The 13,033-nt window shown below is 45.7% G+C and overlaps 1 protein-coding gene across 2 annotated transcripts in view; it reads left to right on the forward strand.

The window, feature by feature from the left end:
• Positions 1–7,355, forward strand: part of RNF8 (ring finger protein 8) — a 29,201-nt gene extending 21,846 nt beyond the window's left edge. The window contains exons 6-8 of one of the 2 annotated variants that reach the window (XM_069487847.1): positions 28–135; positions 2,300–2,504; positions 6,345–6,431. In XM_069487847.1, the coding sequence (XP_069343948.1) occupies positions 28–135; positions 2,300–2,504; positions 6,345–6,361 (330 nt within the window). In that variant the 3' untranslated portion in view covers positions 6,362–6,431. Of the gene's footprint in view, positions 1–27; positions 136–2,299; positions 2,505–6,344 lie in introns of both variants that reach the window. The other variant, XM_069487848.1, reaches the window with a different exon arrangement.
• The last annotated feature ends 5,678 nt before the right edge of the window (positions 7,356–13,033 follow it).

Genomic DNA, 13,033 nt, shown 5'->3' on the forward strand with positions numbered 1-13,033 from the left:
AACAGGTGGGGTTGTGTGTCTCTGCAGGAAGAGAAGGAGAAGGTGCAAGCACAGAAGGAAGAAGTTCTCAGCCACATGAATGATGTGCTAGAGAATGAGCTCCAGTGTATTATTTGCTCAGAATATTTCATTGAGGTAATTATGAACAGTTGCTCACCCCGTCGTATTCTCCCAACCCTGAATGGAGTCTGGGCTATACTGGCTACTTTGGCTACAGAGAAACATTCTGAAGAGACTTTTCTTCTAAGACCTTGTTATAGCTATTTGATTTCAAAGTGACCTCTAGAGATGGCCACTTCTCATTTGTTCTTTAGTCTTCTTTCCCTTCACTGTCCTTTTCTGTATTTCATCTGTTCTTAAATATTTATTTGGTATGATTAACATTTTTAGCTGTAATAAAGTTTTTATGTCTTTGTTGTTAGGGGGAAACATGGTCACATGGCATTAGATTTTTGAAGTGTCAAAATAAAGCTGCTCAGTAAAGCTATTTTTTCTTTACTCCAAATGGGCACAGTGCTAAGAGTAGGCTTATAGTGCAGCCTTTTAAACAGAGTGGTAAATGTCACTGATGTGCGGTCACTTTGGGAATACAGGGACCAGATGAATATATTTCAGGGACTCTGAGGCTCCTTATGAAAATGAAACATCTCTCCCCTAGGCTGCCATTTGTTATCCTGTATATTTTTGTACCAGCTCTTTTATTTTTTAAATATTCTGCCATTTGTGACCAGTTCATCTTAGAACCACAGGTGTTAAACTCAGGTTATTAAATGACAGTGCTTTACACACTCCTTTAAAAAGGAAAACACTTATACACTCTGCTTCCTTTTCTCAGGCAGTCTTTAGGGAGTTTGGGTCTATCAGCCTCCTGAAAAATCTCTCCTGGACAGACTTGTTTCTTTTTCTCTGAATTTATTTAGACTTCAGATCATAATTTCCCCCATAGTTTCTAGTCATATGAGTCCCTACTTTGAAGAATGCTCAGTGTTGTTTTGGCAGGGCCTGTGGACTCTAGTAGAGAAAGACAAGGAGTGGGGGTTGGAATGGGTGACAAGTTAACCATCCCAGAGCACCTGCACAGACGTGTAAGAGATAAACGACTTGACCTGTGTTTTGTTTATAGAATAGTGCCTGACTCACTCTACTGGTAACTGCTTAAAGTCAGTCTTAGCAAGATGTTTCATTTTAATCAGACAGCTTGTTAGTCCTTTTATTGGAGTTTATGTTATGTCATAAAAACAGTGTCTCCTAGTTTCTTAGCTTTCCGTGTTCAACCTGGCATTTGAAAAATACATAATATCTATGTTATTTTTCACTGCTATCCTAAAAGCAGGAATGAGGACTTTTGAGCCTCAGAAAAAGTTGTCTCGTGGGAGATATACATAACCAAGAATAACAAAGAGAATGGTTTATATTCTTGGGAGTAAAGAGACCCTGGCAGAAATCTGACAAGGGATATTACTCAGAAGGGCCTCTCAATACAGGCTTCTCCTGCTGTCTCTCCTCACAGGCAATCTGCCTAGAGGTTCAGGTACTATCAGTGAACCCATTACATTTTTGACATTTTTTAATTCCTTTTTTGCCCAGCCTTTTTAATGGCCTTTTATATTATTTTACTTTTTTAGTTTTTTTAGGGATGATACTTCCTGTCATTCTGTACACTGACTATTCAGTATGGACTCCCCTTCATATATTAAAATTGAAGTTCTAATTCACCATTAGTAGGACATAAATTTGTTTTTCATAAGCGAATTAGTAATGTAAATGTACAACATTTACATACTTACTAGTCCTACTTGTGTCCAGTGACATTTGTTTGCAAGGTGGCTAACCCATGTTGGCAGTGTGGTCTGAGTTGGTGAATCAAAAAAGATAAATTAGCCTACCTAGAGCCTGAGTCTGTGACCTTAACTTTGAGAAAGGAGGAAATGAGTTGTCTTAACATGGAGTTTAAAATTTTCCAACTCCACTGGATACAGTGTGGCTCACTACTGTAATGCTAGCACTTTGGAAAGCCAAGGTGGGAGGATTGAGCCCAAGAGTTTGAGGCTGCAGTGAGCTATGATCATGCCACTGCACTCTAGCCTGGGTGACAGAATGAGACCCTTTCTAAAAAAAAAAAAAAAAAAAATCCAACTCCAAGAATGATTCTAACACTCTTTGTAAACGCTCCAGATGGGATTGTGGTTAACTTTTCATTTGGCCTTGAAAATGAGCTCCTGTCCTACCTTTGAGATCATAACTAGCCCAAGGAAGTAAGAGTGACGGTCCTGATGTGTTGTTCACATTTCCATTGTAGGCTGTCACCTTGAACTGTGCCCACAGTTTCTGTTCCTACTGCATCAATGAATGGATGAAGCGGAAGATAGAATGCCCCATTTGTCGGAAGAACATTGAGTCCAAAACCCGCTCCCTGGTTCTGGACAATTGCATTAATAAGATGGTAGATAATCTGAGCTCAGAAGTGAAAGAACGACGGATTATACTCATTAGGGAAAGAAAAGGTGAGTATGAGAATCCCTACCCCTCAAGAAAGAATTTATTTACTTCCAGATTTCAGTAAAAAAAAATTTTTTTTTTGGTTGGGGAAGAGAGAGTCAGATTAATGATTCTTGAACTAAGGAAGAGGTGGAAGAAATGGGAAAGAGTAAAAGGAGTTAAAGATAGTGATTGTGTGAGAGAGTTTAGGTAGAATTAACTTCTGTTATTTGAACAGCAGGAAGGTGGGGTTAAATATGTGTGTCTTGGTTGTGGGAGGTCAAAGATGTGATTAGAAAACACACAGTCAGATGTTTTGCTGTACTGATCACTAGATGGTGCTGTTGCTCAAGACAGTTTAGTTGCCATGTAGGTGTTGCAAAAACCTTCAGTTGGGTATATAATGATTGTAAGTAGGATGTGTACAAGTCAAAGATTAACAACTTGGAGAATGCCTAAAGAAAATGCATATACAGGTTCTACCTATGAGTCACAGTTACACAATTTGGGCATAATGTTAAGCCAAAGATATAAATATAATCCTACATGTATTTCCTAACAAGTCTCCAGTTAGAGAGAGAGATTGAGGAAGAGATGGGTGAATTTCCTTAATGAACTTGCATAGTGAATACCCGTTCATTTAACCAAGTGACACTTGAGGCCTCTTGTGTTGGGAACTGCAGAAAGCCACTCTGCATGAGACTTAAGTGTCTCTGTGGCAATATGTCCTGGGGCAAAGCACAAGGAGTTAACGGGTAGAAAGGATTGGTTAACCCAAACGGGTTAGGGTTAGAGAACAAAGAGAACAAAACAGCAAGTTAGGTATTACATGTTCAGTCCCTTCAGTAGTCCAGTTAGGCTCTGCCTTCTGGGAAAGCTTCAGAGCCAAAGTGCTGTGATGTCAATTGGCCGCCCATAACCGGCCCATCAGAGAAGAACCAGCAGCTCACTGCCCTTACAGGTGCTTCCTCCACCTGGCCGTTGGAAAGCCACATTTGTGTGTGTTCTTTGGTTGTACCTTTCTCTAAGTCCAGAGAAGCTGGAAGGGCCAAAAGGCCATGCTGCTTAGAATAGGATCTTCTGTCCACTGACTCCTTTGCCTTAGCCCTTCAACAGAGTCAGCCACTTCGGGTCAGGAATGTGGTACTGACTCGCAACAGCTGTGGTATGAAACTGGCTCTCGGTTGGTCAGCCAGATTGGAGGCAGCAGGCTTGTCACAGAAGCGGGTAGTGCAGGTGCCGAACAGGAAGTGTGTCTGAGCCTGTTACAGGAAGACACGCTGACCTGTGGGAGGGTGGGGCAGCCTTCAGTAGGTTCTTTGGAACCGAAGTGTTTTCCACTTTTCCGACATGTGTCTGCTATTGGATTTTGTACCCAATTTTGAGCCCCCACAGATTTTTTTTTTTTTTTACCTCCAATAGCCACTTATTTCTGCCAGAATTCCATTGTTCTTCATTTTTACCTCCCATCACTCGATAAGCATTTATAGGAATACTGCATTAGGCATCGGGATAGAGACGAATAATGCATTATCTCAGCACACAGTCTGGTGAGGATAGGCACGTAGGTAGTGTGATGAGTTCCACAACAGGCTGAAGTTATGAAACTTCAGAGGAGGGGACGCTTAATTTGGCTTGGGCAAGTAAAGTATGGGAGAAAGCTTCACAGCGGAAGTGACATTTGAACTGAGCCCTAAGGTTCCCTAGGGGGTTAGCTTTCCAAGCAGAGAAAACAGCACAAGCAAAACACAGAGGCACGAGAAGCAGTGACTGCCCCACCCTCCCAGTGTACTTCACACAGGGCATGATGTCCTCATGGCACCAGACTTGCATGAGGACAGCCAAGGCTTAGAAATTACCTACTGAGGCCTTGTGAACGTTTTTTTCTTACTTTCCATTCTGAGAGGAACCAGTGACCTGGGAACCCAAATTGGACCAAGATTAGGTTATAGCCCTTGAGCTGAAGTGTGCTGAGTCTGTGGGAGTGGGGATGCGTGAGCTTTCTTCCCACAGCCCACTGCCTGGGCTCCTTCCCTGCAGTCCAGCACAGCAGGTGCTTCGCGAAGCATTGGGAAGGGAAAGAGGAGCCCCGTGTCCTGAATTCACCTTTGACTCCCCTTACACAGAGTTAGCTCCGCAGAGTAAATAATACCAGGCACCTCCTCCTCTTCCTCTCCAAAAGCTAAAGAGGTACCTCTCCACCTTATTGGTAACACTAGGAGGCTACGCAGTAAACCAAATCAGCCTCTCTGTTGCATGCGTCGACCAGAGCAGTTCTGGCACTCATTTCAGTTTCTGTAGTTACCACAGCGAGGGCAGCTTTGAGGTTTTCTCTAGGGACAGACAGAGGTTCTGAGACCCGATTTAAGGAAAGATGTGCCAGAGCCATCAACAGCTTCACTGGGCTGCAGTGTGAGTTTAGAGAAAATTCAGTTTAAATACGAACCTTCCTTGCATATTCCAGGGCCTGTTGAAAGCTGGTTTAATCCTCTGTGCATGAAAAATTTTTAAAAGGACCAAATTTAGGATCTGGGAACTAGGATAGGCACACCTGTGATCGTCAAAGTCTTGACATTGTGGCAGGGCCCTGGGCAGGGATTGCTGTTATCACGGATTCAGAGAGGGAGACCTGCCCCTGTGGCAGCAGGGGGCTGCCTGTGCTCCAATTTCACCAAGAGCAGCCTCATTTTTAAGGCCTCCTTGGCTGGTTGGTGTCTTAAAGTTCCATATCCCAGTGGGAAGAGCGATGCCTCTGACCAATTAGCCATTGATCTCTTGCAAACTCGGTGAGGCCAGAGGAGAGGAGGGTGGGGATGTTAGGATTCTGAGTCCTGAGTTGGAGAAAGGATGCTCTGGAGCCAGGGCAGATAAGAAACATTCAGTAATTCTTGTCACAGGAGCAATTGTGGCTCTCTGCAATGTTGACAAGAGATTTTTCTGAAGGGAAGAGACTTTCTGAAATCTCCCTCTGGAGCTGGTGAGGTGAGGGAGCAGTCTTCTGTCAGCTGCTCCCCTCCTGCTTCTTCTGTTCTCATTAGTTGTTAGTTGGTTGACAAGAGTGTTAGCACTCTCACTTTTTGCTTTTCCTAGGAGTTTCTCTGGGTTGTGCTCAGAAAAGAAAAAAGTAAATGATCTAGAAGGAAAATCTCATTGGTCTTTTCAAACAGTGATTTTTAGCCCAGGGGCTTTTAAAAGCCACATTCCCCAGCTCCCGTGCTGTTATAGTAGTGAACAGAGAGGCTACTAGTGAGAGTGTGCCATGGCCTTCAGGTGTGCTGAGGTGGGGAGAAAGGTTTGTGAACCACAGCTTTTTTGAATCTGTGAGACAGGACCCTCGAGAGGTTGAGGGTCTCTGGGAAGATCAGCCCAGGTCAGACCACATGGCCAGTAGCTCTTGGCAGCTTCCTGTAGGCTAAGAGATGGGTGGTCCAGACATAGGACAGGAGAAACTGGCAGAGCCCAGGCTCTGAAGAATATCCATCTGCCCACTGGGCAGGCATCCCCTGGTATTGTCCATCCCCATTGGCTGAAAGACAGAGTCTCGTAAAGGAATGTCTGAGGGAGTGGCAGCAGTAATGGTGTCTGGCAAGTTGAACCCATCCAGGAAGAACACTTGTTAGCAGGAGATGAGGAGAGGAGGGCTGGGCAAGGGACAGTTTGCATAGGGCCTTGTAGGCTTTGAAAGTGCCTTGACTTTAACTCTCAGTCTGAGAGGAGTAGGGAGTGGGCTTGGAGCAGAGTGACATGATCTGACTACATTCGTCCATTCACTCTGGCTGCTGTGTGGGAAGGTGGCTGAGGGCAAGGATGGCCAAGGAAGGGAAATGCAGGCTCCTCCTTTATTCTCCTTTTCTTTCTCTCCAAAGCAAAGAGACTGTCCTGAAGACCATGCTTTAAGGGCATTTGAAAGACTGCCAGGCAATGGGAGCTCAGAATGATCTGGAGGATTCTCTGGATGTGACGGGGCCACTCTGGAGGTCACCTGAGGAGCCACGCGGGGCAGAGACTGCTGAGTTGGGAAGCCCTCCCTCACTGAGCGTCCACGTCAGCCCACCCTCCCGTCACTGGAGAACCACTGGGGCTTACTGCACTGACCGCTTCAGGGTATTTCACAGACTCTGCCTCACTATGGGTTGAATGGGTTGAATGGGTTATTTGAGTTCTGTTTTGTTTTTTAAAGTTGTTGTTGTTGTTGTTGTTGTTGTTATTTTGACACCTCAGAGGCACCTCTGTTGACATTTGTTTTGAACAGGTTGGGTATACCCATGGCTGTCCCTGACAGCAGCCTCTATTTTGAGAGGATGGCTTACCTTTTCTTTGTGAAAATAGTATGTCATTTCCTGGAAATAAAATGTAAAACCTGTCAGTTGCTCAGCTGGGCTTTAGTGTATTTACCTTCCTTCCCTTCCAGCTCACAGACAGTCTCACAAGTAAACACTGGCAGCTCATAGATTACAGCCAAGAAAGTGACTGTATCAGATGATAGACTTCAAGTGAATGTCGGCCTGAGAAGCTGAGCCAAGCTCACGGCCACACCTGATGAGCTCTGTTAACCCCCTGACTGTCAGGTTCCTCCTTATTGCAGAGGCAGCTACTGCTTACCTTGTTTTGGGGCGAGGGGAGTTCCTGTTCTTCAGCTGGTGTTCTAAAGGTATTTCCAAATCTGTTTTACCCAGTGTCATGAACACATGGGCAATGATTTTATGAGAACTTGATGTGCTTTTTTTTTTTTAAGTTGTCTTTCTCTTGCCTCCCCTTTTTAATTAAGCAGAAAGAAAACCAGTTTTGATATTTGGGAGATAGAAGATTTTAGGACAGCCTGTGATATTGGTCACCTGTGATGGAAATGAGGGAATATACAGGAAGTTGAAGAATGGTCATTTGAAACTAGGAGCCCACTAGCAGAATTGTGAAACTGCATTATATCCTTTAATGATTTGCTTCCCTCTCCCTTTTTACTGTCTACCTGGAGAACCATTCTTTTATATATTAATAGTTAAAGAACTATACCCCAAGTATTTTCATAAAGTGTTGGAAACTATTGACTTGCCAACTTTTTAGGGATAATGGATCTTTTTTCTTTATTGAGTATACCATGTATATTGGGATTCTAGAGTTCCTTGTCTTCATTTCTGTGCTTCTCCCCATGATTGCTGATTGAATGCTGGTAGAGTGAGGGAGGAAGTAAGTTAAATATACAGAAAATACTTTAAGAATATTTATTATAACCACATCATAAAAATTCTGGAAAAATAGAGAAGGAAATGATTGTTATCATCTTGATGTAATAACTTTATTGTTTCCTCCAACATGTGTTTCATTTATATGGTTGCATGAGTATATATAAATTTTTATTTATTCTGTCTTTAAGTTCACATATTGTAATTCACTTTTAAAAGAGTACAGATGCACATTTTCTGAATAGGTAATAGTGTGTTCACATGGCTTGAAATCAAAGGTACAGAAGGACGGAGAGTGAAGTGCCTCTCACCTGTCTCCCCCACCTCCTGCCTCAGAGGCAGCTAGTGTTACAGTTCCTCATTGTCCTTCCAGAGATCTCTGTCCATACAAGCAAATATAGATTTGTTTTGCACAAATGGCAAATGGTATGCTATTCTGTACCTTAGCTTTTTTTCAGCTCTACGTTGGCAATAGTTCCATGTCAGTACCTAGAGAACTACCTGTTTCTTTTTTATACCTGGCTATTATTTCATTGTGTGTTTGCATCATAATTTACTTTTCTAGCCTATTTTTGATGGAAATCTAGGTTGCTTCAAACCTTTTACTCTTAAAACAATGCTGCAGTTAACACTCTTGTACACACATGGTTAAAGGAAAGATCCTTAAAGAAGAAACATCTTGACTTGAAGAGCCTGAAGGCCATCTGCAGAGACTGACTTCACAGACTGTTTCCTTCCACAGCTCCTGGACACAGTGACTTGTAACCCTTCTTTCAAAACATCACATCCCCCTCAAGTTTTCCACAGAGTTTAAGAAAGTGAGCTCTTAAAGACAGACTAAAAAGAATAATAAGTAAAACAAAATTTGAAAGCTAGACTAGCTGGGTTTGAATCTCAGCCCTGCTATTAGTAACTGTAATCTTGGACAAGTTACTCAACCTCTCTGAGCCTTGTTTTCTTCATCTCTGAATAATTATATCTCAGTTATTATTGCACTGCTCACAAACAAAAGTCTGAATGTTCTATTTTTAAAAGACACAAACCAAAAATTAACCCAAACTTGCATTATTTCTCTTAGGCTACATAATGTTCCTTCCCTGGAGAGATATCTGTTATTAAACATCTTCTGCATTTTGCTTGCCCAGAAAAATACATTGTAACTTTCCTGCCTTGCAGCGCCAAACTACAGTATAGCTGAGCCCCACTGCTATGCTGTCTGGCTCTAATTAAAGGCTTGTTCTTTACGACAGGGCTCTGAGAAACTGGGTAAAGCGGGTTTGTTTGATATTCTGGCTTTATTAAGCAGATGAATGCAGCCAGCTATGCGAAGCGCTTTGCAGTGAGTGGCAGGTGTCCCATATCCATCTGGTTACATTGACCCAGAAAGGGCTTGCTCTGCCTCTAGGCGTGCTTGATCCCAGCAATCAGACTGCCAAGGTGGGAGACTTTGTCCTTTGTGGGTTGGATAGCTGGATACTCATCATCTGTTTCTCTGGAAGCTGCTGTTGTATAGAAAGACCTAAATTCCCTCCTTTATGTCTAGTTCTTCTCTCACTACTTTTTCCTTCGAGAGTGACCATCCAGGCAGTCACCACAGCTACAGGAGTGTCTGGGATGATGGGTGGGCAGCTCTCTGCAACTGCCTGTTTGCTTTTTACAGGCAGAATCTTTCCACCCCATATCTAAGAATAACCTAGAAACCCGGCGTGCCCTAGGGATGTTTATCTTGACGCTCATTCCCCCAGGCCTCTGATGAATCCTGTGATTAGCTCTACTGACAGAGAAAATAAGAGGAGGAATGTCTAAGTTGTGGTCCTAATCTAAGACCAGGAGAATCCTGGAATCACTGTCTCTTGCGCAGAAACACAGTGTTGTGAGTAGGTACAGGGCCTGATTTGAGCAGGACGCTGCCATTGGCCACAGGAGGCCAAGGGCTTGTTGTGGACACCAGTTAGCTCCATTCAGAGAAGGAAACTTCCCACCTGGTCAGTTTTTTGGCATTTTCCACAAATGCGAGTTGAGGCAGTAGGAGAAGGAGGCTCTGGGGAGATGATGGGACCTTGTGTTGATGAGAAATAATGAACTGTCTTGTTCAGTTGATTGTTCAGTTTAGAAAAGCATATGAATCCTAGTAGGTACTTAACGAATACACAGATGCTGTAATTCCTTTGACTACTGCATCCGTGTACCCACGATGGGCTACCTGCTGCTGCTGCTTTACCAAATTCTAACCCAGATCCCCAGCTCAGATCCAGTTTCTACACCCACTGTTCCTGCTGGCCACCTCCCTTTAGGCTCTGTGAGTACTTCAACCTGGTGTGACTTTTTGTTGTTGTTGTTGTACATTGGCCTTTGTACTCTTTACATACCCAATAAATTTAAGTCAGCAATAGTTATTGAATGTCCCCCCGCTTTTTTTTTAATGAGGTACTGCTCTAGGTGTTGGGTATGGCAATGAGCAAAACAAAAAAAGCTGTTGTGAGATGACCTTCTAATGAGGTGTCTAATAAAGGGGAAAATCGGCTCACAAAGGTTTTACCAGATGCGGTGGGAGGGGTTTACGCAGTGCTGCCCCCTGGGCCAGCATACTGGGTACTGGGTGTGTCTTCACCTTCCTCAAGCTCCAGGCCAGAGAGCCTGCAGGATACGCTGGGCCCACTCCACGATCCAAAGCTGGCGTTTCACAGCTCTAGGGCTTGCGCAGCCCGAGCCTTCTCAGTCTGCTGCTTTTACCCGTCCTCAGGGTGCAGGGACCAGCTCCTTAGAGATCACGCCCTCCTGGGCCTCTGCCTAGCCCTAGCCAGGAGCCTTCAAGGGCATCTCTGGCAACTGTGGGCCTTCAGCGTGGAGAATAGGTCCTGCCCCTCTACACTACAGTCCAGGGCAGGCACCCAGGAGACCTCTGAGGAAGCCTCGGGTGACACTACAGCTAAGGTAGGCACAGCTCAGTGTGCCACAGCTTGCCCTGCAGAGTACATGGAGTAACCAGTGTTTAAGTAGGGACAGTCCTGGGGCCAAGAAAGCATGAAGACGGGGGCCCTAGCCCAGACTGAGGAGCATAGGAGACTTCCTGGGGCATGTGACATCTAAGCTAATATTGATACCAAACTTAACCTGGTGGTGGAGGGGGCTGGACGGGTTTTCAAGATCATGAGCTTTTGTGAGTTTATGCCTGGCCTGAGGCTGTTCCCCTGACCTCATGGCCCCCCTGGGCCTGTCCCAGTGGTGCTCCCCTCACTGGGGAGGCCATGTTAGTAGCTCCCATCAGCCATGGTGGGAATAATCAACACCATGGAAATTGGCAAATGCCACAAATCGGAGCTCTCCCCAGCCCTGAATAGCCAGTTAAACATTTACCGGAACATCTCTGGCATCTCCCCACATAGTTGATTCCTGAAGCCTTCTCGCCCCAGGTCTTCCCAGTTCTTGGGAGAAAGTCACTGCTCGGGCTAAGGATGCTGTCTCCTTCTCAGTGCTCTGGAATTGTCCCAGGATGGTAGCAGTGTCACTACCGGCGTGGAGAACAACCCTTCCCACGACCCTAGACCACACTCTGGCACCTTTCGAATCACCAACGCCTTCACAGTCCCCGTTTCTCAACAAAATTGCTGCTGACCATCGGCACCGCTGGGGCCCAGACCTAATCCCAGAGGCCAGGCAGATGACAGGTGCCATGCCATCCCCTGGACCGGCCACCCATTTCCTTCCTCAGTCACCTGAGCCCTCATAGCCACCAATGTAGGTGAGACGGACGCTTGGTGGAGAGGGTGGAGGAAAGGGATGTAACCAATAGCAGAGCCTCACTGCTCAGCACAGCCGTCCGGTGCCCCCCTGCACTTCCAGAATCCTTCACAGGAGAGCGGCAACAGGCTCTGTGCCTGAGGCACTGGGCGTTTCTCCAGGGCTGGAGCCTCGGTGCTGGATGCTGAGAACCACACTTCCCCTGAGCTGCATGGATCTGGGTGTTAGCCCTCCCTCCCCACCCAGAGGTTCCCGCCATGCAAGCCAGCTCTGGCTTCTTCCCACAAGGGCACAGGTTGTCCTGAGTCGTATCCTTCCTGATTGTGGGGACGATCCCTCCCAAGCCTGCTACGAGCTGGAAGCTGGCAGCTGACCTCGACTCCAAGATCACAATATGGGGCCTGAGGGCCGATGCTGAGAGCAGGCCAGCTTCCCTGTGAATGTCTCTAGTCACGTGACTGGTTTCCAAGTGTGCAACCCTCACAGAGCAGTAATGGCTACCCTCCTACTCCCATCTGGAAAAGCTGCTCACCCTTATGCCACAGGTCCTGAGATTCGGGGAATGGAAACCCCTTAAGAGGCCTGAATGTGAGGGGCAGGACTGCTCACCTTCCCCTGCCCTCTGGACTTACCCAACCCCTTCTAAGGAGAACCTAGCTTCTGAACCCCTGGTGAAGGAGTTCTCAGCATTCATTCATTTGTCCCACAAATATTTACGGAATAGTTACTACGTGCCAGGCACTGTGCTAGGTCCTGGGATTACAACTCTGAAAAGGACAGACATCGTCGGGGACCTTATGGAGCTTGTCCTGTGGAGGACACGGAGTAACCAGTGTTTACGTAGGAATAGTCCTGGGGCCAAGAAAGCATGAAGAGGGGGCCCCAGCCCAGACTGAGGAGCATAGGAGACTTCCTGGGGCGCGTGACATCTAAGCTAAGACCTGAAGGACGACTAGACTAGCGTCAGCAAAGTAAGAGTAGGAACAGGGTAGCACTGGGAGGGGACAGGAAGTGGGAGGGTGTGGCGGTGAGAGAGCCCACGGCCGCTGACAAGGAAAGGCATTCTGTGTGGCTAGATTGCAGAGTTCTGGTGAGAAACGACAATGTTAACTAATAATAGAGCAATGAATTTTGTGGAGCATTGTTACCAGCACTTTAGAGGAATGAACTCTCATAACAGCCCTGTTATTATCTCCACTTTATAGATGAGAAAAGGAAGGCAATGAGAGCTTAAGTAAGTTGCCCAAGGCCACACAAATTGGAAGTGGAGAATAAAGCCGAAGAAGAGATCACGCCCTATTAAGGAGTTAGGGCTTTATCCTAAGAACGGTTGGAAGCCATTGAAGGCCATAAGGTGGGGTGACATTTTCCTGTGTTGTAGGAGGAGTGCTCTGGCTGCTGTGTGGAGGGTGTGTGAGGGGCAGGACAATTGCAGAAGCCCAGGCAAGAGATTGGATGGCTTGAATTAAGGCACTGGCAGTGGGGGTGGAGAGAAGTGGAGGGTGTCACAGGTGTTTAGCAGGTGTATTGAGCTAGATTTATAATTGGTTAGATGTGGGGGAGAGGGAGAGCCTGGAGTTAAGGCTGACCATGGATTTCTGCCTTGGACAACAATCTCAGCAATGGTGTTCACT

The sequence above is a fragment of the Eulemur rufifrons genome, chromosome 15, assembly GCF_041146395.1.
Source record: "Eulemur rufifrons isolate Redbay chromosome 15, OSU_ERuf_1, whole genome shotgun sequence".
Lineage (NCBI taxonomy): Eukaryota > Metazoa > Chordata > Mammalia > Primates > Lemuridae > Eulemur > Eulemur rufifrons.